The sequence below is a fragment of the Prorops nasuta genome, unplaced genomic scaffold (assembly GCF_024137725.1).
Source record: "Prorops nasuta isolate Cenicafe-Biocafe unplaced genomic scaffold, Cenicafe_Pnas_1.2 PNAS00003, whole genome shotgun sequence".
Classification (NCBI taxonomy): domain Eukaryota; kingdom Metazoa; phylum Arthropoda; class Insecta; order Hymenoptera; family Bethylidae; genus Prorops; species Prorops nasuta.
This window is the reverse complement of record NW_027116800.1, coordinates 2,225,157-2,250,810: the sequence shown is the minus strand read 5'-3', so window position 1 is coordinate 2,250,810 and position 25,654 is coordinate 2,225,157. Positions and strand designations below refer to the sequence as shown.

Below are 25,654 nucleotides of genomic sequence, written 5' to 3'. Positions count from 1 at the left end.
CAGACTTGCAAGCAGGAATGCCTAGGCTCCAACTACTTCTGTTTAATTATTTTTTTCCACGCAAGCAATGGAATACGTGCGCCAAATGACAGGTGTTTCTTTGCCAAAGCTTGTAAGATTGGATCGGAACCGAAGAATTGGGCTTGCGCATGTGCGTAGTCGAAGCGCGAAGAGCACAAGTCGAGCTTTTAGCCCAGTGCGTGCTCAGCTACCGTTCGCAAGGGTTGTCCGAATACCCCTATAACACAGCCTTACGTGCATCACACCTCAACATGTGATCGTCCAATTATCATTTATCCTCAGGAACACAAGTGACTGAAATTAAAGAGCATCCTTTCTTTTTCTCTCCAGGAGATTTTTCATGTGATTCGCAGTAGCAAGTTTCTAGTGAGTGGTCCATGTGGTCGCAGCATGGCTTTTCTGAACTGTTGCTGTTGGCAGTCCGTGCGGAGGGGCAGCTTTTTATCTGCTGTTTATTCAGGAGTAACCCTTTTTTCATCAACTATATCCATATTAATTAATATAAAACGTATTCTTCCATGGATAAAATACTCATATTTAATATTTTCATAATTACAAAAAACCAGTTCTCGTATTTTCCTTTTTTTACAATTTCGCGATATGCTATATATATATATATAGAAAGCGAGTGGCGCAAATTCGTAGCAGTAATTGCATCGAAGTTTCCATCTGTAATATCGAAATATACCCCGAAAAGCTACCAGCGTCGTCAATCATTCTCGTATCTCCTCAAATTGTCAGTTCGGAGTAATATATTATTTCACACGTTATATTAATGCTCAAGTTGTAAATCCACGTCGAGTATCATCATTCCTCTATTTGTCAATGAATGATAAACTGTAACATAGACTAGATTTTGTAAGCATGAACTGGGAAATTTATGTGAATTAACTGTTTGATTAATTATAGTGTTCTAATTTCTTGGTAAAATAAGAGAATCGCGAACAGAAAAGAGAATGCAGGCATAAATGATTCTTTGATATGTGAATTATGATATCAAACGAATCCAGAATGTCTAGCGATAAATTGGAACGTACAAATTGTGTTTGACGAAAGTGCTCAAGGGATATTGGTTATACCGACGATTGATCAAACTTCGTTTCTGGGATCTTGTAAGCTATATTAGACTCTTCTTTTCTCGTTCGTCTTATTTATATACGTTTTTCTACACCATTTACTCATTAATTTTTTATTAAATTTTTAACAATAATACTAAAAGATATTAGAAATATTCCTCGTGTGTTACTTCAATTATTATACAAATAAAAAAGGAATAAATTCACGCACAATAATAATTACAGATTTTTCTAAACTTCCAATGGTTAATTTCTTACCATCTCAATAGCGTACAGATGTATACTGTTAATATACGCGCTTTAAGAGTCAAATTAGGGCAGTAGGAAAGTCAAGGAAACGTCTGTTATAATAACGAAACTTTGCTCATTCTCTAGAAATTGAATAAAATTTCAAAGAAACGCTTTTTATCGACTGTAAAGATTAAACTTCTCTACCCTTATCACTAAATATAATTATAGTTCTTTCCAGTTCTCTTACTGTAATTCGCATATAATTATTTGCGTATTTATTTCAAGCAAATGCGGCAAGAAATATAGTTGTATTGTTTTGCTTAATACAGCATAGTTTAGTTAAGTTTGTATGAGGTAAACAAGAGGCATAAATACATAAGAGGGCAGATGGTATATATGTTGGTAAGAAAAATAAGAGATGCCATTTACGTGGCAGATGAAAGCAGGGATGATGTTAAGAAAGATGGAAGGTGTAAGATGGAAAAGTGTGAAACTTGATTAAGTGATGGAAAAGAGAACGCTTTTACGGATAGATTTGCAAAAAGTTGTGTAGTTCTATCCGGTATGTATTTAGTTTTCGTTGGCAGAAAGTCATAGATGTCGAGACGAAGGGCGCAGTAATTCCTTGGAGCATGGATACATTTCACAAACTCATCTGTTGAATAACGTATGCATAGATGTTCAATTCATGCAAACCAGTCAAGTTTCTCTTGGGAATGACATGCATGCACGGGAAACAAATAGAAGTTTTAGAGAATATCAGTTTTCTTTCACCCCATCTCTGCAATAATATCCCGTTACCTATAAGCCCACTCCATCGGGCTTCAATGACATTCAATGACATTCAAAGTGATTTTTTTCCCCTAAAAATCTTTCCCATTTCTGCACCAGTTTATATTTTACACATATAGGCGGAAACGCGAGGAATTTTAGATAAACCTTCCCCAAGCGCTTCTCAATTTTTCAACGTTTTATCGTAAGCTTCAGAATGCACCTGCGAGTCTTTTCCAGCATATAGCTTCTCAAGCTTTTTCTCTCCAAGTCCCCGCATTCTCACCGCTTGAAAAGCTTGGTACATATGTATAAATATAATATACCTATGTTTTTTACAATTTTACAACGTCCAGCAAATATTAACACGAGTAGATAAATACCGTAAAAATTAATCTTTTTTCCAATGTAGTAATAATATCGGTAAAGAGGACTGATATGCTCGTTAATATCTCTTACGATGAAAAAAAATGCTGGACTCTCATGCACGGAAATTTAAATAACGTACAGCCAAAGCCACGCAAACGCATCAAGCTAATAAACGCGATCTTTTAAAGTCGTCCTGTTAATGTACATCGTCTCGTGAAAAATGATCGCTCAGGGTATTTCTCATCTATGTAATTTAGAAATAGACCGCTTCAATGATTACGTACATGACCTTTTTAAACCTTATTAACATACGAATTTTACGAGTACATATTTTTTATTCAGATATAAAGCTATGCATGAACATTCACACAAATCAGTTCTTTTAATCTTATATAAATCTACTTGCATGAAGCAATAACCTTTATTATTATTAGCATTTTGAGATATTTTCTAATAACATACTTTTTCGTAACTATAATATAATTTTGTTCTCCTAAATTATTGGAGGTCGATTTATAAATTTTAAGTGGTATATAGCTTTTGATGAAACTGCAAGAAAAACACTGTTGCCATGTAACATGATTTAAGGCAAAACCTCTTATATAGTGGCAAGCTAGATTTGTATACGTGCTTCAAAAAATTACAACGCTTCTCATCTTATCAGCAATATAATATACCCTTAACGTTGACATTGCCACTGTTGCTCGTTACATTTTCTTGAAAGACTGAGTAAGATAATTAAAGCTGAAGTGGACGTTACACGCATCGACCGCTCGATCGACTCGTTTCAAACTCTTATCAGCAATCTCCGAGTGTTCTATTGTAAACTCTCGTCAGAAGAAAAAACAGGGGAAAATCATCTTGAAGCGAGCGAACGAAATCAAGAACTAACAATGATCCACTTCGATGAGACTTGCTGGAAAAAATACAGACCGTTAAAACAACGGAAACCCTGCAATCGTAGCAATCGCAATAAAAGCTCTTCTGTGGCATGTAAAAAATATAGAAGGCTGTAATAAAACTGAGAATAGCACTGAGAGAGTAGTCATTTTTACGTACGCATGAGAAACAAATTGACCTTACTATTCCCCAACCATTTCTGACCAAATATCGATGTGAATTTTTCGTGAATTGGCGAATGAAAATATTATTCCAACAAGGTTTTAGTTCTGCACGAATATACACACTCATGGGAAAAACAATTTGATCGTTGGTCGGGGAGAAAAGACAAAATTGGTAGTAAACTCTAGTACAGAATTTGTGAGCTGTCGGATAAAATCTAAGCCTCGACAGCTCTCAAGGCATTTAGCACAGTGCTTTATCATGGCTTTATCAGCCGAAGTAAGCCTCCTTGCGATCGTTAGAAGCGCACAGCTTTATCGGAAGTTGTTAATATTTGTCTAATACCGCAGACTTGAAATTCCTTTTTGGAGAAAAGTGATATATAAACATAACCATTAAATGCTACAATAAATGTTAAAAAGGTAACTCCAGATTTAGTTGTCTCTGTGCGGAATATTGTAGGCACCAAATCGTTTTTAATGACTTTGAAACAAGGACACTTATAACCCAAACAAAGTTTTAAATTCAGCAAATTAAAGTTTAATGGCTGTACCAAAAAAGTTCAGATATGTAGAAACTTTGTATTAACTGGCTCACTATACGTAGGCTTCATCCCTTTTTACGAGGATTTTTCAGGAATTTCAATGAATTAGCAATATAACTACTTTACTAATAAGTCTTAGCTTAATTCATCTCGTACGTAATTAAATAAGCTCGGCGAAGTGAAGCTTCCGTAATTTCTGATAAGTTAGCTTAGCCTAACTCTTATCAGTCTAGTAATAACCCCAAATGAATTAATTTACAATCATCGCACCGGTGCAATATGAAATACAATTTTTTATACTTCCAATAGAGGAAAATTTCTATATTTGTAGTCAAATAACGTGGAATTTGGTTTGGTTGAAAAAAGTTCGATACACGTAATGCGCTCCTTTTACCGAAGACTGTCCAATCGTATGAAAGAGATCAGATTTAGTGACCTAGTAACGAGATTAGTTGTAAAATGAAAAAAGATAAGAGCAGAGTGGATATTTCTTAAAATTCAAATTTTTTAATCTTCGCCAAACCATCAAGAAGAGTATACTAAATACTTTGCTTGAAGCTTTTATGATTTATATAAGGAAAACTTCTCGACTATACTAAATATCATACTCTTATAATACACTCGAGCATAGAAAATTTTTCTATTCTGTTATTCATTTTGAATATTTTATTTAAATCATTCATCTCATTACTATATGCTTTCAATTTATTCCAGGGGTTAAGTTTGAATTCGAAATATACGTCGAAACGAAAATGCAGTTTCTGCTGTAAGCCAAATCGGGAAGCTATCAATTGACGTATCTTATCCATTTTCGAGGGAACGACGAAGGCGCCCTCATTTATAAATTCCTAATATAGTATCCGTGTCGTTGCTAAAGGAATGTTCAGTATGATCTTACCGTATCAAATTGTCGACGTCGACAATTTTCCCTTCATTTCAATCTTAAATTACGTAATTTAAATAATATTCGTTGGAGTTTCATTGGGTTTCAAAAGAAACCTATGCAGAAAATATTTGTCCTTTTCAAATAAAATAAAATCTACACATTTTGAGAGAAAATTTATGACAAAAAAACAAATGCCTTTTGCATTATGATAAAATAAGAATTAATATTGTGCCTTCCTATACGGCATAAATAGTCCTAGAGAATATGATAATATAATAAAGATGTTGTTAAATCATGTCAAATTATACTCACCGAGATATAATTAAATTAAAATGTGTTTTTTTTTCGAGTTTGTGATATACAAACTTGCTGTATAAGAGAGTGGTAGATCTCGACAGTTTTATCTACATACATTTGCCGTCGAGACACTACCGTGTCACTTGACGACAATCCGTGTCTCAAATTTCTCATTAAACTTCGTTGGTAAATACTGCTGCAGCTTTCACACGCTGTTTTAACAGCTGTCCTATATTTTAGTCTTATCTGTCACGCTATCCTACTTTTTGTTAATGAAAATAAAGTTTTATTCCCAAATAGGAAACTATCCTATTAATTTGGCATAAATACATTATGCCAAATTAATAGCAATTAGTTTCTAGCATATATAGAGTACGAAAAACTCACGTAGCTATCAAAATAGTATCAAACTTTTTTGAGAGCTAATCCGTATCGATTTATAGCTTCTGGAGGAAGTGTAACATGTTAGCAAACGCCATAGTGAAAAAATTGAATTTTTCCGGATAAATGGCTTCCCCGACGCGGCGGCTGTTAAGAGAGAACGTCAGCGAGTTAAAAAGCGATGAAACGGGTCCAAGGTTGAAGGCTAGTAGCAGGAGACAATACGAAAGGCGGGAAGCAATTTCAATAACCCTCGTTGCGAAGGATCGATCGTTTTCACCGAAAAGACGTTCGGAGATGACGCACCCTTGAAAGTCGAGTCTCGTTCTATCACTTAACTCCTACCAGCTCTTCATTCTCTTCCATCACCCCTCTTCAAAACCCACCAAAACTTCTTCACAATAATATGTATAAGTGCGCAACTTCCGCACAGATGTCTAGGAGTGGCTTCAATTTAGTTGTATTTTACGGTCTGTACTCGAGAAATTTCAACTGCAAATTGAGTCTTTTTTCAAAGTTTTTGAACTCCTGTCAAGGAAAAACGATTTCGGGTTTCCGCAAGGTTTCATATCCGCGTGGACGCGAATTCAAAGTCGGTTCAAGCGAAACGGTATAAGCTTCAGGAATGCCTTCAATTTCGCTCAATATCGACCATCCTTAAAATAAAACCTCGTAAAAGTGATGTAATCAGCTTTCTGTTTGCCGAACTTTGAATATCCTCATATATAGTTCACATGAAATATGTGATCACATCCACTCTACTTCATACACGAAATAAACTTTGATTTTCATCGGTAACTCACGCAAACTTACCTCGGGCACAGTAAAATCCTACAGTGCGTCAAATCGTTCCAATTTTCATCATATGTTGTTTCCTAAAAAAACCCAACTGGATCAGAAAAAAAATAATGCCTCTGGACAAATTCTCAGTTTCTACTCAGCTAATGAAATAGGACAAACTCATAATTCTTTTATACCTACCATTAAATTACAAATTTTTATAGAGAGAGGCGCATAAGATAAACGTAAATCCATCTTTTCTACTCGTAAAAGTTAGTTAGAGTAATATGGCAAATATAACGAGGGCGAGATTATGTAGAATTTCAGGCTTACGTCGTTTATAATCCAAACAAATGGAAACATGCGCAATGTAGATATATTCCACAGCTAATTTTCGCAATTTAGGCTGAATAAACGTTTGGAGATGAGGATTAGACTTTTGCCAAGTAATTAGTGAAACTTGAAAATGGTTGAAGAGTGGAGTATTAAATCTTTGAAAACATTAGTATAAACTAATGAGCAGAATTTTTTATATATATGTGTATAGATTTACTTCGCGCTGGTAACGGCTACAGCCAGCAACATCCTGCAGGCGGAAAGCCTATATCTCTCAGGGAATCGGTCTTCGCCAGTGAGCACGAGCATTCTAGAACCAAACAACGTAACACCCAGTGAGTATCTATATAAATCACACGCTACCAGACTGCATTTGGCTTTTACCTAATATTCGCTATTCCACATCAATGTTCTATTCCATAGCTATATAGTATACGCATACTATAAACTCTCGTATAGAATACCATTTCGCGCATAGAGGAGTAGTCGGTTGTCATGTAAACGAAAGAGAACCTATTACTTTCAGCGACGATCAGATTCAGCGTGACGATGCTAATATGTTCCTGCTGTGGCGCCATTTCCACCCTGCTGCTTCTCTATGGCCTCTGCACAGTGAGACACATTTTTATTAATATATTACTATTTACGCGAGAGCTTCGATATCCCCTCCTTGATCTGCATTATCGGTCCTTTACTCAATTTGGAAAAATCGGTGATATTGATGATGACGAGTAATATATAAATGCCGAGGATAAAACAGTTTTTCGTCTGTATAGTGATTCTAGAACGAAACCCTTAGTCTCAAGGAAATCCGAGGTGATGGTAGTGTAGGAACGCCGCAGTAGTAAAAGCAAATCATCAGTCGGACGCGCTGAAAATTTCAACACGAACGACTCCTGTAAACATGTGGCGATCGTATCACTGCAGCCACGTCGTTATGTCTTTTTAGAATTGTCTTACTCTCACATTTTGAGCGACAGCGAGTCAAATTCAACAAGTAGGAGCAATAGCCCTTTCGCACCAACTGGGATAGCATAAAGTTATTCACTATATACATATATATATATATATATATATATATATATAGAAGAGTGAATCATGTATAAACTTTATTATGAGTATGCAATCTCGGTGCTTGTCGGAATAGATTGATTATTTAGATTTACTTTAATCGCAATCGCGTGTTTGCTAAATAATTACCACGCGACTATACGTACACATACATAGTAGGTACACGTCAAATTGTTTGATAGCTCAAAGGGAAAATTCCATACTTTATAACCGTACAGCTGTATCGGACCTTTTAGCCACTTCACATAGAATTGTTTTACGAGAAAGTGTACGTGTGTGCTACAGCTAGTAGTAAACGCATTTGGCATTTGATTTATTACCCTGCGAGAATTTAATTAAAAAGCATTACTCTCTTTAAAGCTTCATGCTTTATTCGATCGTTGATTATCGGAAACGGTATAGTTGTAATTTTCGTCAAACTGCGCGACACATTAATTTGCCAGCTCTCATTCGCTGATAAACCCTTTTTCTTTTCGTATTACGCGAGAGAACAATTGGTCATAAAGGTACCTTTATCACTCACTCAGACTTTATCTTTTCTCTCTCTTTGCCACCTTTTTTTCCGCGTCAAATCAGATACAATTAATTTCTGTATTCCAAAACACCCTAATTTAACCCTAAATTAAATAAAACTCAAGATGAAATGCTGCTACGTTAGATTAAGAACTCTTTTGGTCCTTGGTAATAAATTAGTGATTATGAGACCCTCGTCGTGTTTAATTGATTGCTATATTTTTATTATGTCGTAAGGTTAAATTCGTCTCTTGCAATTATTCATAAAATTCGGTTATTCTTCTTAATCATTTAGTATAGAAATTTAAAGAGAATACTTTATTGTGTGGAATAAGAGGGGTTTTAGAATGGAAGGAACCAAAATAATAGGAACACCGCAGAGAAACATTAAAAAGGTATACAGTAACAATAAAAACAATGGCGCGAGCATTATGTGTAATTTTCTTGTATTTCAGCTAAAAATATTTTTACTCTTTAAATTTTCATTACGAAAACCTAGTTATATAAGTACAGGGAGAATTCGAATCATTCGAACGAAAAAAGGAGAGTGACGGATAATCTAAAGCCATCTATCCAATGAGGGTTCGAAAATTTATGAGTGAGATAGAACATTAAACCCTCAGCGTCTATTTCCTCGCATGAAATTTTTTATAAAATTTTCTCCGTCATTGGATTCAATTTCTGCCTACATTTTATCCCTTACGAAACAAAAATACACGTCTTACATATATCATACTACGAAGCTCACCCACGGGAATGCTACGTGGCACAATGAACTCAGCAGAGGGATACGATATGTCAATGTCAATTTTTCATGGCTCTCTCATTATAGCTTTATTTTTTACAGAGCGAAGAGGATCCTTAACAACCTGCGTGAAATTGATTAGATTTGAAAGAGTTTTTGACAACTTTTTAAGAACAAAAATTATTTAACTGCTCTTTTACTCGCAGTGACCTATCTAAAAGGTTCAATATGAGCTAAAAAATGTATACATCGCAAGCTTTTAAGCAAGAAAATAAATATTGCAAAATAAGTAGAATATTCAGACACTTATAGCTATAAAAATCTTATTCAAAGGTTAATGTTGCTATAGATAGATACTAGCTGGCGAGACATGCATGACAGTTCGTCTCCAATGATTAATGGGCAAGAAAAGATCGATAAAGATGAGATGCGCTTCACGGGCTATGTTTACTCGATAAAATCACAAGTTTTCACAAATAGTACTTAAATACAACTCATATAAAATTTCTTCTAAATTATTTTCATGAGAGCCACTAGTATAAGAACCTGAATCGATAAATCATTGAAAATTAAAACTTCCTCGAAGTATACAATTTATATTAGGATATACCAAAATTCTGTGGCAATTTTGAATCGATACTCAATTGTTCTGATAACAATAATAGTCTCATGCTTTTTATATATAGAAAATAAATACTGAAATAGCAAATCTTAAGGACAATCTAGTTATATCAAATGCTAATTTATTTTTTCCTCGTGGCATTAAGCGGTAGACCCTATAAAGGGTCTCGAATATATTGAACAATCGTCATTATTATCAAAATAGAACAGATAAATGTTGAAAATATTCGACGTAAATAAAATAGTGCACGTATAAGTTTAAACGATCTTTTTATAAGAAATAATCGTTATAAATATATTTTTAGGACCAGCGCTATTTTCTACTACCCTGGACAGCTTCAATGGCGATGAGCATTTTAGTTGACATGGCACATGCTCTGTTCTTACTCATCTCTTCATCTAGCGTAAGTTTTAGCAGAGAGAGGAAGAATTTTTTAACATTTGAATTATTTGAATTGCACATTGGAGAATCTACCATCATCATTTTCACGTACGAAGAACCTTAAGTTCTTTTTCGGAAGATTAGTCTCGCTGAAATATGAAAGTGGAAAGGTGGTTTTATCTCGGTGAGCGTGTGTGCTTGAAATGTATAAAAATGATCCTTGAAAAAGATTTGCCGGCTAGGAGAACGCATGGAAATGGGGAAAGTCTGACGTAACGCGATGCTAAGCTCCTTGGAGCAAAAAATAAATAGCGAATGGTAAACAGAGTTGAGCGTCGTGCAGCGACTTTTTTCAAAGCTTTGTGCAAATGAAATTGCGCAAAAGATGAACAACTTTTTTAACGCCTGTCAATGCGTCTATCCATCCAGCCGTTTGAGCTTATGCTTTCATATTTCGTGAGAACGTGCCATATGATCGTTTTTCTTCATATCTAGAAAAAGGAACGTGTCAGTCATTGCTGTGTGTGCCACACCTTCCACTCTTGTCTATTATATTATACAATATACTTTTTTTTAAGTAATAGATGCGTAAGAGCGTGCAAAGTTGGAATGAAAGAACCTAAAAGGGAAAGCTCAACTAGTTGCTTTGCCGGCTTAAAAAAACGTTTTTCGAAACGGTTCGCGTGGTTAAGGAAAATAAGCTCGATTCGCTATATTTACATTAGTGACAAACTGCCTGACCCTTAAAAGCAACTCGTAAAAAATCATGAATATTTGAAAACCTGCAGACCGTGTTTTCTCTGTAAATTTGTTACATCGGGTGCATTAAGGAAAAAAATTTGGTCGTCGTACTATTTCAATCTGTTTTGACGTTTCAACAAAGCTTACTCTTGTTCATTATTTAGATACTGTATATGGTCTTTCGAAGCCAACCAATCATATTGAATCACCATAGAAAGTTTTGTAAGGTATATTAGAATTTCTCGCAATTGAAAATACACGGATTATTCTCGTGGGCCGCGCAGATCCCTAACATCTATTCACATTTCCTCCTTGTCATAACTCACCCGATGCAAAGCGTGACCCGTTGAACCGTGAAAAATGCATTTTTCAACGGTTACAGAATTTGTAGCCGATCCGATGCAGTGCAGAAAATAAATCTATATTTTGCCCGGCGTAGAAAGCATTCAGTGTTCTGAATCTTTCAGAAGAATATGCTTTAAAAGGAAATCGATATTTCCGAAAATTTGCTAAATCATAAAAATTTGAAGTTCTGGCTATTCACTATGACTGGAGCACCGTGTGCAAAAAAGGAAAAGAGAGAAGTTTTATTGTATGTCTACTGAAAGTGGAGATAGCCGGGTTGGAAAATGGCACGAAAGCTAAATATCGCGAACCACGTCGGCGAGAATGCAAGGCAAGGAGTAAAAGTGCTGGATGTATTTTCATAAGCATAATTTTCATTAACGTCCTTTCTTTTTACGATGTTTAGCTTTTTCCTCTTAAACCGGAAACACGAAAGACGAGTGTTCTGTTGCTCTGAGGCTAAGATAAAATCTTGATGATAAAAATTCCTGAGAAATTATTTCTTCCCTGTTTTATTGGACCAAAGTATTCGCGTGGTATATAACAAGTACGTGATTCTATCTGAGTTTAAATATAAATTGCCCGAATTCCAATAACTAAATTAGTACTTGCAGCATTTTCCATAGCAGCCAGCAATATTTGTTGTTTCCGCAAACCTTTACGATCGATTATATGACATTTGCTTAAACACTATTTATACTTTTGGGTAATTTCGATAGGAAATATCGAATCCACTCTCACAACGTTATTTCTCACAGTGAATATTGTGTTTCGAATAATGTTTTACCAGTTTGCGATAACCGGTGGTCAATTCTATTAGAATCGATTGCCATTTGCAAAAACATGGCGAAGCAATAATAGTTTGGAACGCGTGGTGAAGACTTCGGCTATGCGTTTATACGAGAATGACCGGTTTCGCGGTAAAGCTGTGAAACCTCGGCACAACAGCTTTAATAAAACGCCATTAACTAACAAAATCATTAATAATGCCAAAGCATTAAATGCCACGAGACTTCTGATTGCGCCACAATAAAATGATCGACTCGTATACAATTTAATGTTAAATTGGACAGTAAAGAAAAATAGGATCTATGTATACGGTAAATGACACTCGATCAATTAATTGTATACAGTTAAATAAAGAGTAACTAGTTATATAATTTTAACTTTTCATGCATTACAAACATTACTTCTATCATAAAAATTCTAAGCAACAGTTGTAAACGCTCCAGCTGAAACTGTTTATCGTTATACCGCATCAGGACTTTTATATACAGTTTTATGATAGTTTACACTATCAGGTCTTCAATCAATACTTGCCACGTTTCCGATATTTCAATTCATTTATGCAATTTATGAGTTATTCGCGTGTAAAGTCCTACCGTTTTGCAACGCTTCCTAGCACTTTTTTTTAAATTTTCACAACGCGAGAATATTAAAGTGTACGAAAGCGGAGAGCGAGGAAGCGTATATACACTCTAACTGGGGAGCATTTTAGGGAGAGCAGTTTCGTTTTTCCCCTCAAAATTACCAAGGCTGCGTTTCATTTTGGTTTGTAGCTTTAGTGGATTCAGTTGGGAAAAAGCTAGCCCACGGCTTCTTTCCCAAGGCTTTTGGCGTCTTTTAAGAGCAGCCGACTGGAAGAGCTTGCAACGACGTGTACCGAGCGAACAATCACGTAAAATCGATATCGCTGGAAGCTCTAGCGCGCTACTTCCGATACAGGCTTCCTTTGTTTCGAGACGCACCGTTGCGATTCAGTGAGATCGTTTTGACACTTTGCTCCGTTCTATATCGCAGTCAAGCCGGCCGCACAGCCGTTTCTCAGTGAACAAAGCTCCCTCTGCTCGAGCAACACGTTGCAGTCAGAGACATGACGTACATGCTTGGAAAACCACCTAATACATGTACCAATGGTATACACGGTACAAGAAAATAAATTAAGGTCCAAGTAATGGAAAAACTTTCTCGAATATATTAAATGCAGGAAAATCAAGGAATTGTTTGATATTTCGATATAAAAATTGTTTGTTACAATTCTCTTGCTTCTATATAGTAAATAAAAGGTAGAAAAAAAGCCTAGGGTTGATGCCAGAAAATTAGCTTTCATTTACACGTTTTTCTAGAGAATATGTTTTATTTCATTCGTCTTTCTCGACAGAAACGTTTGCTCCAGACTCGCTACTTAGGAACAGTTGTTCCTACGCAAGGGCTGACGGTATAAGTAGAGATTTAGCTTGAGCCAATTCGTCCACCCATCGACCATGCGACCACCGACAGACTCCTAACTCTATTTTACTCGTTTTCCTCCCCTTTGTTCTTTCATCTCGCTTCACCGTACTTTATTCTCTCTCTCTCTCTCTCTCTCTCTCCCTCTCTCTCCCTCTCTCTCCCTCTCTCTCCCTCTCTCTCTCTCTATCGCTGCAAGAACAATTCCAAACGATCAAAAGATTCTAGCAAATTATTGAAATTATCCATTTAATCGATCATTCTTATTTTGCAGAGTTACATTAATCCAATAATGGCAATGATCCACGTGTTCAACTTTTTCATCCTTTGCATGAATGTGAGTATTATAAAAGCAATCGATACAGTAGCACACATGCAGGGGGAAGGGGGCTGGATAATATCTCTCCTCGAGTAAAACTCCATTGAATCACATGAGTTGGTCACACACAATGTCCCCTCAAAATCACTATGCGTAATCCCCGACAAACTTTCGGTTCGAGTGCCTCGATCGTCGATACACGCTACACACCGATATTTTTTGTAACAGAGGCCGATTTCGGATAAGCAATAACGTCCGCGTTACCGTATAATCCTTCCCAGCGAAAATTGGTTTGGCGAGGAATGCAAAATAAATATCAGATGAACGGATTTAATTTTTAGCTGTTTCGAACAAAGGACATGGTATCGTAGTACGCTGTACTTAAATGGCTATGCCTGTTTTTTGCAGGTTTATTCGCTTCTGTGCGTGGCATCCCAGTACCAGGAGTACTTGGCTGGCCGAGGAACTGCTGCGGACGAATGCAATTACAGGGTCAGTATTCTGAGTATCTCAGAAGAGAAAGAGGAACGCGAGGAGGGAAGAAGAGTTAAGTGTAAACTTTGTAATCGGAAGAAAAGTAGAATTAGAATGAAATTGTGCCTTGCAAAAAACAACGCGCTGTGCTTTAACCAGTTGTGTCCGCTATCACTGCTTTATAAATCAGATTAGGAAAGAGCTAAAGGAGGCTTTTCGATCGTCAAGTAAGTCATTGCTGCTTTTTATTAACTTTATCCGAACTTCTGCTAAAAATCGCTTGAAATATCGTCCGTAGTATTATGTGCTGTGCTGACAAATTACGTTGAAACTTTTAACCAAATGAGTCAACAAAGTGCAAGCCATCCACCATACTCTCCCAGAATTTATTGCTTTTTCACTGCTTCTTGGAAGGTGTTATAAATCAACTTACAAAATACGTATAGTGCAAGAAAGTCGCACAGTCGAGTTAGGAAAATGTTGGCGAATGAAAAGCGACAGAATATATATTGTTATCATCGCCTAACATAGACATATTTTTCTTTCAAACGTTTCTATATACGCGTGTTAAGACATTGACCGACCAGCGAGCACCCCGATATTTAATGTTTAAAGAGCAAATTAAAACCCGAAGAAAACAGAAGATTCGGGAGAAAGCATTGGCCCTATTAGGAAGAAGAAGTAATGGGCCAAAAAATTGAGAAGGTAAGATCGGACTTACGGGGGCAAGTATCTCGGGGAAAAAATAGGACAAGGGGCAGACTGGGAAAATAGGCGAGGAGTCATTAATTGCAGATATATGATTCTAGAGTGTTCGTGAAATGGAGTTACGCACACTGTGAGCAGACAAAAATGTCAGCTCCATTACATCCTAATCAGTAGCATAGGAAATAAGAAATTACTTCCACACAGAACTATCTATCATGCCGAATAAGTAAAACGGGATTACATTATTTTCCCCATGTTTCTCATTTCCCCAGTTTCGTTTCCCTTCAATCATACACGCACAATCAGTTATTCTTTGTGTAGCGATACTCATCCCAAGATGTCTCAATTAAATTACTACTTTATATCATGGATTATATGCCCTAAATATAATCAGCGCTGTGGGCCTACCTGTTAACTCTAATAAAATCATATTAGCGTCCTCACGTATGTTTCTGCTTCATATACGAAACTTTGCTCTGCTCTTTTTGCCGAAAATATTCCTCTAACATCAAATATATTGCGTGATTAAAGTACCACCTACCCTCTTTAAGTAGCTCGTCTTAACTTTCTTATCTGGAAAGGAGGGTGACGCTGCTTATCTGTGTAAAACGTTGGCCAATGTAAATCATGTCCTACCAAGACATTGCCAAACTTAGATAAGGGCGATACATTTCTCATTTGAATCGCTATACAGTTTTTATGTAGACTGTTAATTTACTTTTTCCAAAAGTTAAATTACTTATTATGTTAACTTTAAAAATTCTTAAGAGGCATATAGTGATTGAAATTTTCTGGTTTCGATAATTAAAAGATTTTCCAAATTCTCTGGATGGTGGCGTGCGATATTTGACCTACATGGAAAGTTCATCATTTCTCTAATTGCATTTCTCGTCAAATATACAAATGCGAATTAGTTTGGACGTTTCCTGTCAACGCTGTGTATTGTACCGCAGACAAAATCAATATTTAGGTTAAGTCAATAAGACTGGCATGAATTGAAAGCTTAAGGAAAGCTTAAAGTTTTAATATATTTTTTAGAGAAATTTTGTTCGAGACCGAGGTATTAGGGCATGCCTGCCGAGTGAAATAAGCCAAATCAAGTTTTCTCTTGGATGTATAAGATATTTAGGAACGTTCGCATTTTTCCTGTTGGTCCGTAATGTATCAGTCAACATCTCCCTTTCCCAGGGGTAGTCGATCCCTTACATGAAAAATTACGAAAATGCCTACCCTTTTTCTATTCCCACGGCGCATCAAGCAATTTCAGACAAAAGCATTCATTTATTTACTACATCGGAGCAATAAAAAAAATCCTGACTTTGCCTTATCAAGTAGCGGAACGCATAAAATCTATCGTCGGTGCATTACTCACGAAGGAGCTCTTAAGCTGAAAATATCGTAAGATGTGGCAGCATGGTAAGAAATAAAGTTAGACTTTGGGTGGAAACTTCGGACGCCACTCAGACTGCTAGGAGAAAATCAAATTTTAAGTTATCAACGTAAGATCGCTCGCGTTTATAGCTGATTCACAGGGGAGACGAATCTTATTCGTGCGTCGAAATAGCAGATATGGAAACAGTAGATAAAAATAACGGTATTCGTGTGTTTAATTCTTAATTTCGCGTTACATCGTGCTAGAGCTTTAATTCTGGTGTGCCACGACACATTCATTAACCCTAAAAGTATATTGACATTTTTTTAAGCACGTTTACATGTAAGCCTCGTTAACGCAACTCCTCCATTTACGCGTTTGCAGCGATGGAGATTGCGGTGAAGTGTGAGCGGAGAATTTCAGACTGAGCAATATGCGTCGATGTAACGTAACTCCGAGGGCAAAAAGTCAACAGCGCTACATTGCATTCAGATGCAACCGGATAAATCCGAACAGTGAGCATCAGCTCCAGTGGCGTCGCCGCGACGTCCAGGACATAGAGTGATCGATAGGGGATGTTGAGGGGATGTCGCATTTATTGCGCCACGTAGAAAATCCGATTACACGACGTATTATCCTACACTCCCTAACTCCTTCCTTCGCTTTCTTCTCGCGTATGCATGTTAGCCCTAAATAATAAATCCGAGTCTAAAGTTTTTTCACCGAAAACCCTCCGAGTCTCTTCTTATTCCGTCCAAACCTTACTTTTTCTGATAATTTTAAGAGCTTTTGTTCGACCGAGTCTACCCCAGCAACTTTGAACTTGAACGCGTGGTTCTTATTGTAATCTGGTTACGGGACAGGACATGGGTCAGCCGTAAATAAATCTGGAGAGTGAAACAGGTTAACCGAGTTATTATTCGTCAAAAAGAGTTTGGATTGATATATATATATATATATATATATACACACACAGAAAGAAATAGTGAACCTGTTATTAATACATGGTGAACATGGGCGTAGAAATCATTAATAAAATGTATTTTCAATTAATACAATACCCAAGAGTAATTATATGAAGGAATGCTTAAAATTGATTTAATATCATCATCCTTAATATAATACTTATGTTACAATTATCGTAATGTAGCATTGACATTAATTCAATGTCAAAAATCATGTCTAGTACGAATTTTAGATTATACCAATGAACTGAATACGTGAATCTAAACACTTCGATGTTTGATATTATGTCCTGTTGATCACCGCATTTTATTATAAATAATGAATCAGGTGATAAATTAATGTCTCAGAAGTAACTGTAATAATGTTAATTTATATAGCTTCATACAAGGAGATACTTATATTAACGATTTAAACCTGAATTAATGCCAAAGAATGATATAGATTGATGTCCGTTGTGATTGTTGTAAGGATTGGTAACATTAAATATAGTTAACAGTAGACATTAAAACGACGTCACTATATTTTTAAATCTACGTAAGGAAATCAATTAATGTGGATGTTATTACAATCACTTTAACATCAAATAATGAACAGTAAAACATTCCGACTATGACGGAGAGCATCGGTTGAAAAATAATGTTAAGGGCCTAATTGTTATAATGCTATATTTATTCAATAATTGGCTACTTTTTCGTTCTGTGTGTGTGTGTGTATATATATATATATATATATATATATATATATATAGAGAGAGAGAGAGAGAGAGAGAGAGAGCGAGCTAATATAGGAATCAGCTTTGCATTTAAGGAAATTGCGTATTGATTGGTACTAAGAGACGAAAGACGCTTGCCTAATGCCAATTAGCTATCTTTTGCTGAATTTGACCGAGTAATCGAACAACTTGTACGAACTATTGTTTAAAGGTGCCAACTGTACGGTACGCAGTACAACCGACGACCACCGCAACTTCGTGTTTGAGTTCACGAAGACTAGCGACCAACAATGAAACTAAAGTGACTGTCACACCAACACCAACCGAGAGTCCTACTGCTGGACTAAATGCCTTACCTTCGGATAAGAGTCCAACCGGTCGTCCTCTCCGGAAACACGTACAATTCCCAGACTCTCCGATGACAAACCAAACCTTGCACCCAGGTAAATTACTTTTATTATCTACAATAAATTTCGCTCAACCAACTAAATTTATTACCTCCATTCTGATGAATTTAATTGACTTTAGTTCTTCATTATATACGTTCAATTAATTGCATTTGTTAAATTAGAACTCTATGATGAATTGCACTAGCAAATCAATAGAGAAGGCAGATGAAAATTTAATTGACAAGTGTCGCCTGTATAGTATCGGAATTGGCTTTGATATTGAAATTTTCATATGCTTTTAATGTTTACAATGAATGTTTAATTTGATAAGCAAACGTCAAAGCTCGTTTATGATGGTTGAAATCGTCGGGCAAATGTGATAAATGTCTGGAATTTGAAAGATTTTTATAACGCTAGTTGGGTGATAACGCTGATAAGCGAGGAAGGCATCGGCTTAACGCGAGATTGTTACAATTGAACTTCGATAAAGGCGCATTGGCATAGTAGGTTCCTCCTAAGGGGATTATTCGGAATGTAAATTCTCATCAAATACAGGATATCATCTCCAACTATCCATGCAAGCATTATCCGAATATATAGATTCACCGATTAAAGCGATGCTAAGCTTATAACTAATAAGTAATAATGGAGCGATATTAAATTCGTTAAAAAGGAGAATCATTTTTCTTTCAGACATTTCAGTAGTAACATGTGTCATGCCTAAATGGAGCTCAGAGGTCGAAGTGGCCAAACTGACAACTTCGCCAGATTTCAATGACGGCGTCACAACGATAATGATCAATCACAAACTTCAGTCGGACAAAGAGAACGAGAACCAACACACCTGAGCCAAAGTGGTTTCCATCGTTCTCGATGAAAAGGTCCCTAGAATTGATCTAATCGAAGTGGATGCTGGATGCGAGACCCTCTTTACGGAAAGTCGACTGAAAACTAAAAACACTCTTAACGGGGAACGTTTTCGAATTCTTATAAATGGCGTTGAGGGACAAAACATTCTAACATCGAACGCTGAAAGCTCTTTGCACCATTGACTGCGGTATTTCATGGTGCTTGATCTGCAATTTCTGACTTTTCTCACATATGAAGCGACTCTGAAGCGTAAGAGCTGTAGTACGAGAGCACGTAATGTGTCAAGGATATTATATTAGTTTTTAATGATTTTTCTAGAAGAGGCTAGCGAATCATATTTGGTAGAGTAGCTTCATTTGGTTCCCTTTAATCTAGTCAAGAGCACTGTAAACACTTTAAGCTAATTTAACTTTCATAAACCTGTCGATAAATAGGAATGCCAAGGTCTTATAATTCACATAGGTATTTAAAAGTCTAACTTTCACCATGAATTATCAAACGAGGCGTCCTCAAATTTTCTTTTCATGTTTTGATACTTTGCTGGATATTTTTATCGACACTGTACCGATGAATACTCTTGTAATTATCGAATAACTGTTGATATTTATAAATGTGTATTCAATTAATTAAGTGAACACTTAATTATGTCAAAGTACCTGTTTGTATAGATCCTTTTGAAAAGGGTATTAAAAGGTTTTAAATAAATGGTCATTAATTTTGTTTATAAAAACATTATTTATTCAAGATTTTCCAAATGCTTTCCCCCTACATGACGTTACAATTTCTGATAATTAAAGCTCGGTATATCGCTAATTTGGTATAAGCCCTTGTTAATAGTTGCAGGTACAAAGAATACAAACAGCGACAGATTGAAAATATTTAGACAAGCGAAAATCCAGAACATAAAATCTAAACCGAGTCGTGTAATTATCAGACTCCACGATTTTAGAAGAACGAACGAGCAGATGGAACTAATTATCGAGCAAAAATTAACACAGGTCACTTTGGAGTACATGGGAAAAATTTCGCTCACAACGGTGATACTTACATTCGCCAAGCCTAGGCTTCCTCCGAGTACGTAAAAAAATACAGCTATCACTGGAATCACTGTATAATTAGAGAAATCATATCCCTTCATAGCGTAGCTCGATAAAAAGAAATATGTTCCGGCAGTGATGGCTGATATAATAACCACAGTGGTTGATATTAGGCACATCGGTTTTCGACCAACGAGGTCAACTAAATACATGTATACGACTACACCGCAAATATAAACGATCATGAGAATAATGCTCAAATACTTTCCTGGCATAATAGGATTATCCATCGCGTTGAACAATATTCCTGCGTACGTAACAAGAAGCTGCAAACCGCTCAAAGCGTGTGCAGCCATTAAACTGGTACCAATTAGAAATTCCCTTTTACCACCTGCAATATGCAACGGAAATACTCTTGTAATTAATAATTATTCGATTTAACGGATTAAGCCTGTAAAGCAGCGTTATTCGCATATAATCAGCAAAGATGTGTCAAAACTCTATAACCATACCGGGTCTGATGAGAATCTCTCGCAAAATCACACATATCCCTGCATTTCTCGGCTCGGATTCCACAGATCTCATAATGGAGTCAAGCTCTTCCCTGATGTTGTTGCAACCACGTAATAATCTAAGAGCCTTAGAGGCATCCACGTAACGTTTCTTACGAATTAGGTGATAAGGTGTTTCCGGGAGGCAAATAAATATAGCCGCTTGAAAAATGGATAGTCCAATTGCCACGTAAGAATATCGAGATATTTCTAGAAAAGCTCCCAGCGTGTATCCCATAAGACAACCGAATAACGACAGCAGGAAATAATAAACACTGAGGGATTTTCGAAGGAGTGGTGGGGAACATTCGGATAGATACGTCGGACCCACCATCAGCATTGTGCCACTGGTTATACCACCCACGAATCGAGCTACATAAAAATCCTATAAAAATATGCTAGACGTTAGATCAATATTTTCCCATATTACAGACATTTTCTTACGTTTACTGATGATGCCCAGGCAGTTATGACCCAGCTCAGTACATTGGGGATTAAGCAAAACAAAATTATAGATTTTCTTCCCACGATGTCAACGCTTAAAATTGAGAGAATGCATCCTAGGATAGAGCCCAATTTCCAAAGTGACGATATCCATGTAGCTTGGTCGAAAGTAATTTTTATAGGAGAATCGTCTGCCACGAGAATTGCCAAATATGGCGAACACCAACCTCCGTATAATCCTATGATTATCTGTTGCAAACCTACTGCCTTTGCACGTAATCAAAGCGATAATTGAATCGTTAAAATCCTGATTGAGAAATAGATAGATTGATTAATACCCGTAAATGTGATGAGTAGAAGTCTATTTCTCGCCTTGTCCATTCTCCTTCGATAATTTGTGGCACAACTCCACAAAAGCTAATGCATTTTGTTTTTTCACCTACGGTGAAACGCATGCACGAGTCTCGCTTTATCGCTAATCATTTCGCAAGGTCAGGGTAATCTAATAATTGCTCAGAAAATAATTAATACAAAGCATGAGGACTACAAAATATCGTGTTATTATATAGAACAACAAAGAAGAGTGGGGCAACAAAAACGTATGATGTTTTTATATATTACTTTTAAAAATAATTGTTTAAGATTAAAAATTTTGTCGAACGAGTCGGGACGCTGATAAATCTTTCAAGAGAACAACTTGTGATCTATTCTCGGAATGTAGGTATTTCTGCCGAGTACCAGGATATCTTGAACTTCCTGCAAAGTCTTGCGTTTGGTCTCTGGCAAGAAGAAAGCTATGTGACAAATTCCTAGCAAGCCGAATAGAGTGAAGAGGAAAAAGGGTACGTGCATGCCTTCGGCTTTTGAGAGAGCATAAAAGAACTTGATGATAAAGAAACTGCATATATCGGCGAGAATACCGAGAAGACCCGCTGCTTTTGGCTTGACGCTAGCGGGGAACATTTCTCCCACCATCATATTCGGTATAGAGGATAATCCCAGAGCGTACATTATAGTGAATAGAATTACAGATATGCAGGCGATCCACTTGAGCTCTTCCACTTCCTGCCCGTCATTTTGGACATAAAAGTACACTGCTATCAGGAAAGTGCAAATGGTCACGCCGCTTGTTGAGAGAAGCAGTAAAACTCTACGACCACCACGATCCACGCAAGCTATCGTGAATACCACAGACACTAATTGCACCGCGCCCAGAATTATTGCCAAATACCTGTTGAACAAATAATCTTCGTTGCCAAACATTTTCCATCTAAGCTACTACTACGTAATACTTTAGAGTTGTACTATATATATATATATATATATATGCTATACCTACCCTCCAGACACTCTACTGCGAGCTGCATCAAAAATAATTTCGGCATAAGCCGTTATAGCTTGACTTCCGGTTGTATATTGGACTAATACGAGGAAGAACATGATAAAGCACGCCTTCCTGTTAGAACGTACGAGAAATAAATCTAATATGCTCGTATTCGTAGATACATCCGACTCGATCATCTTCACGATCATATCCATCTCTTCGTCGATTTTCAAGGATCCACGTAGGTGCATCAGTGTAACTCTTGCCTTATCATGTTCACCTCGATAAACTAGATAATACGGTGACTCTGGACACCAGAAAAATAGCGTTCCGAACATACAGGGAAATACCAGTGCTACCAGAGATAGGATCCTTACAGAAACCAGCATTCCAAAGATGTAGGCTATCAGTATACCAAGCTTTAACGCGAAAAATATCGATGAACCGGTGGCACCCCGATTTTTCGTTGGGGCGATTTCGGAGAAATACAAAGGTATCACTGTTAAAGTCAAACCAGTGCCAAGACCCAATATAATTCGACCGATGTACATGTGCTGAAAGAATCGTATATGACAAATGTGAAAAGAGGGATATACGAGTAGGGGGGATATATTAATAAATTTTTTATCTAGCTCAAACCATAGCTCTGTCGGCAAAAACAATCCACAACCATCCGCTTATGAAAGGCACGGTTGATAATAGCAATGTAATCTTACGTCCTACACGATTGAGTAATATCGAGGAAGCTATGACACCGATTGCAGAACCCAAAGTCATCAGTGATGCGATCCATGATGCTTCCCTATCCGTTATCGTTAATCCTGGCGTATCCGGATCTCGCAAACTGGATATTGACGGGGACGTCCATCCGAAACAAATCCCAGTTGTGACTACAGCTAAATTTGCTAAGAGAACAATCGAACAATTATCCTCTATTATTTCGTATTTCACTATCCAGTCTTTACCTGCTACAACCGTTCGAGTGAAAACCATTGTTGCTCAACTTCTGCACGATTGAAGAAACTCTCCTTATTATTTCGATAATTAAGTATATTTCTAATTGTAGCAGATAAGAAAATAGTCGACAATTATAATTGTTTCACTGAACTTGAAATACGCCGGGAATCGTATTACACATCGGTGCTAATATTCTCATTTTTCCTGTCGATCTATTTTAATTGAAGACTCGAGGAGCAATAAAAATCGAAATCGTATTACATTGGTGAATAAATTAATTTTTATTCATTTACTGGTACAATAAATATGAAAAAAGTGTATTATTATTGTACGAAGTCAGTATTTGGTACCGGCTTCTTCAACTTTCCCTTCATAATCGCTTACTACCACTTTGTTTTTAGCAGCCGAGTTACCCAAATAAAATATATGAATTTCGTCAAGAGTCTTTCCAAATGTTTCTGGCACATTCAAACACACGTGGATTATACACAACAAAACTATGCCAGAAAATATCAAGTACGGAACGTATAGACCGTAATTGTAAGCGAATATATGAAATGTTTTTAGAGCGACGAAAGTTGAAATATTACTAGTTTCTGCATATACAGCGAATGTCTTTACTCTAATATTAGCAAAAAATAATTCTGAGAGTAAAACTGACATCGTAGGTAAGATTCCAAACGAAGGGCATACTACTGTGACCATTAAAGCAACGAGTGGTATTGTGCGGTATTTCGTTACAGGATAACTAAATTCTTTAAGAGTCAAATATGTGGCCACTGTTGCTGTCGAAAGGAGGCTGCCGATTAATGAACAAATAAGAAGTGTCTTTCTGCCCAAACGATCAATACAGAACATATTGGCTGCACTGCAGAGAATTGATAAAGCTGCCAGGATAATAGCCAGATACCTGATTAAAGGATGAAATATTGTGTAGTAGCATTTTGAAGTTATTACAAATATTATGAAGTTAAAAGTTACTTACTTTCCTGATAAGGAAGGTTCTACTTCGTCGAAAATAGACTCAGCATATGCCAATAAACACTGACCGCCAGATAGATATACTAGTATAGTAAGAATAAAAATGGCTATTAAGGGCTTTCGGTTCTCATTAACTTTGAACAAATCAGTGACTCTCGTATTGGAAGATACATTTTTCTCCACAGATTTGATAATTTCTTTCAATTCTTCGTCTATCTCTGTACTATTTCGAAGGGATATCAGAGCTGCTTCAGCCTCTGGAAATTGTCCTCGTGAAATCAGAAAATAGGGTGACTCTGGTATTGCTCTCAATAAGAAAATGTAAACAATACTAATGCCGAAATGTATCAATGCGTGTAATTTCATTGATAAAAATGCTCCAATTACGTACGTAATTAAAACTCCTAATCTCAAAGAGAAAGCATTGCAACTAGTAGCTGATCCGCGATACTTGATCGGAGCTAATTCAGAAAGCATTGCTGGAGCGACCATTAAAATGATCCCCTCGCCGAAACCCACCAGGTACCTACCAATAGTAAGATCCTAAAAATATCATCGTTTTAATTGCATGAGATTTCAATTGTTTTAACGCGACGTCAAATGTTACAAACCACGGATGTCAATGCGAAAGCTATCAACAACCATCCTAGGGAAAATGGTATCATTGAAAGCATTAAAAGTTTTCTTCTTCCAAAATAATGATCAAAAAAAAAACCTATCATCATGCTACATGCACTTCCAACAGACACTATCGATACAACCCAAGAAGCGTCGTTAGCGCTCATTTTAATACTGGATTCATCCCCTTCCAAAACTGCTATGTACGGGGAAGACCATCCAAGCACTGAACCCGCTAATATACATCCCAAACTCACTATAAAAATAAATGTAAATTTATTAAAACCTTGTGAAATACGAGATTAACTGTGTAACTCACGTATAACTAGAGGAAAAATAAATCCCATAATTGATTATTGTAAGCTCACTAGCGATAATGTGTACATTTGAATAACATATTTGCAGTGTACTGACAGTGTATATTAAGCAAAATGCTGTACTCTAAAATAAAGTAAACCTTCCTAATGAACTAATGGGTCTGTCTGATGTCATATCATGAGCGCAGTAAAAAGCGTTAAAGTGATAAAGAAA

At 36.5% G+C, this 25,654-nt stretch overlaps 4 protein-coding genes across 7 annotated transcripts; 1 reads left to right on the top strand and 3 right to left on the bottom strand.

The window, feature by feature from the left end:
* The first annotated feature begins 219 nt into the window (after positions 1 to 219).
* Positions 220 to 19,935, top strand: LOC136785858 (uncharacterized). Of its 2 annotated transcripts, none has more exons than XM_066747173.1 (8): positions 220 to 483; positions 6,966 to 7,089; positions 7,281 to 7,366; positions 10,010 to 10,108; positions 13,676 to 13,738; positions 14,129 to 14,212; positions 18,164 to 18,395; positions 19,035 to 19,935. In XM_066747173.1, the coding sequence occupies exons 1-8, from the start codon at positions 412 to 414 to the stop codon at positions 19,187 to 19,189; spliced, it is 915 nt and encodes a 304-aa protein (XP_066603270.1). In that variant the 5' UTR covers positions 220 to 411; the 3' UTR covers positions 19,190 to 19,935. The 2 variants fall into 2 exon arrangements, with proteins under 2 accessions (XP_066603270.1, XP_066603268.1); XM_066747171.1 differs by having other exon boundaries at positions 14,129 to 14,266.
* Positions 19,933 to 21,764, bottom strand: LOC136785855 (facilitated trehalose transporter Tret1-like). 2 transcript variants are annotated; one of them, XM_066747169.1, is made up of 4 exons: positions 21,582 to 21,764; positions 21,244 to 21,506; positions 20,761 to 21,184; positions 19,933 to 20,639 (listed from the first exon to the last, which is right to left on the bottom strand). In XM_066747169.1, the coding sequence occupies exons 1-4, from the start codon at positions 21,622 to 21,624 to the stop codon at positions 19,987 to 19,989; spliced, it is 1,383 nt and encodes a 460-aa protein (XP_066603266.1). In that variant the 5' UTR covers positions 21,625 to 21,764; the 3' UTR covers positions 19,933 to 19,986. The 2 variants fall into 2 exon arrangements, with proteins under 2 accessions (XP_066603266.1, XP_066603265.1); XM_066747168.1 differs by having other exon boundaries at positions 21,244 to 21,510; positions 21,582 to 21,698.
* Positions 21,765 to 21,780: 16 nt separating this feature from the next.
* On the bottom strand, positions 21,781 to 23,576 carry LOC136785857 (facilitated trehalose transporter Tret1-like). The gene is made up of 4 exons (XM_066747170.1): positions 23,533 to 23,576; positions 23,207 to 23,472; positions 22,583 to 23,121; positions 21,781 to 22,474 (listed from the first exon to the last, which is right to left on the bottom strand). The coding sequence occupies exons 1-4, from the start codon at positions 23,558 to 23,560 to the stop codon at positions 21,928 to 21,930; spliced, it is 1,380 nt and encodes a 459-aa protein (XP_066603267.1). The 5' UTR covers positions 23,561 to 23,576; the 3' UTR covers positions 21,781 to 21,927.
* Positions 23,577 to 23,787: 211 nt separating this feature from the next.
* On the bottom strand, positions 23,788 to 25,587 carry LOC136785733 (facilitated trehalose transporter Tret1-like). Of its 2 annotated transcripts, XM_066746968.1 has the most exons (5): positions 25,443 to 25,587; positions 25,117 to 25,379; positions 25,036 to 25,048; positions 24,510 to 24,762; positions 23,788 to 24,434 (listed from the first exon to the last, which is right to left on the bottom strand). In XM_066746968.1, exons 1-5 carry the CDS (start codon positions 25,468 to 25,470, stop codon positions 23,861 to 23,863), a joined length of 1,131 nt encoding a protein of 376 aa, XP_066603065.1. In that variant the 5' UTR covers positions 25,471 to 25,587; the 3' UTR covers positions 23,788 to 23,860. The 2 variants fall into 2 exon arrangements, with proteins under 2 accessions (XP_066603065.1, XP_066603064.1); XM_066746967.1 differs by having other exon boundaries at positions 24,510 to 25,048.
* Positions 25,588 to 25,654: the final 67 nt, after the last annotated feature.

Excerpts from the sequence above, each read along its gene's own strand:
- LOC136785858 (XM_066747171.1), top strand. The coding sequence starts at position 412 with ATGGCTTTTCTGAACTGTTGCTGTTGGCAGTCCGTGCGGAGGGGCAGC. Across the intron at positions 13,739-14,128 it reads TTTTCATCCTTTGCATGAAT|GTTTATTCGCTTCTGTGCGT; the intron begins GTGAGTATTATA and ends TGTTTTTTGCAG. Across the intron at positions 18,396-19,034 it reads AAACCAAACCTTGCACCCAG|ACATTTCAGTAGTAACATGT; the intron begins GTAAATTACTTT and ends TTTTTCTTTCAG.
- LOC136785857 (XM_066747170.1), bottom strand. The coding sequence starts at position 23,560 with ATGGTTTTCACTCGAACGGTTGTAGCAG. Across the intron at positions 23,473-23,532 it reads CACTCGAACGGTTGTAGCAG|CAAATTTAGCTGTAGTCACA; the intron begins GTAAAGACTGGA and ends TTGTTCTCTTAG. Across the intron at positions 22,475-22,582 it reads CGCAGTAGAGTGTCTGGAGG|GTATTTGGCAATAATTCTGG; the intron begins GTAGGTATAGCA and ends TTTGTTCAACAG.
- LOC136785733 (XM_066746967.1), bottom strand. The coding sequence starts at position 25,470 with ATGGGATTTATTTTTCCTCTAGTTATAC. Across the intron at positions 25,380-25,442 it reads TATTTTTCCTCTAGTTATAC|TGAGTTTGGGATGTATATTA; the intron begins GTGAGTTACACA and ends TTATTTTTATAG. Across the intron at positions 25,049-25,116 it reads CTTTCGCATTGACATCCGTG|GATCTTACTATTGGTAGGTA; the intron begins GTTTGTAACATT and ends TGATATTTTTAG.
- LOC136785855 (XM_066747168.1), bottom strand. The coding sequence starts at position 21,698 with ATGCGTTTCACCGTAGGTGAAAAAACAAAATGCATTAGCTTTTGTGGA. Across the intron at positions 21,511-21,581 it reads TCTACTCATCACATTTACGG|GCAGTAGGTTTGCAACAGAT; the intron begins GTATTAATCAAT and ends TTACGTGCAAAG. Across the intron at positions 20,640-20,760 it reads AGAGATTCTCATCAGACCCG|GTGGTAAAAGGGAATTTCTA; the intron begins GTATGGTTATAG and ends TGCATATTGCAG.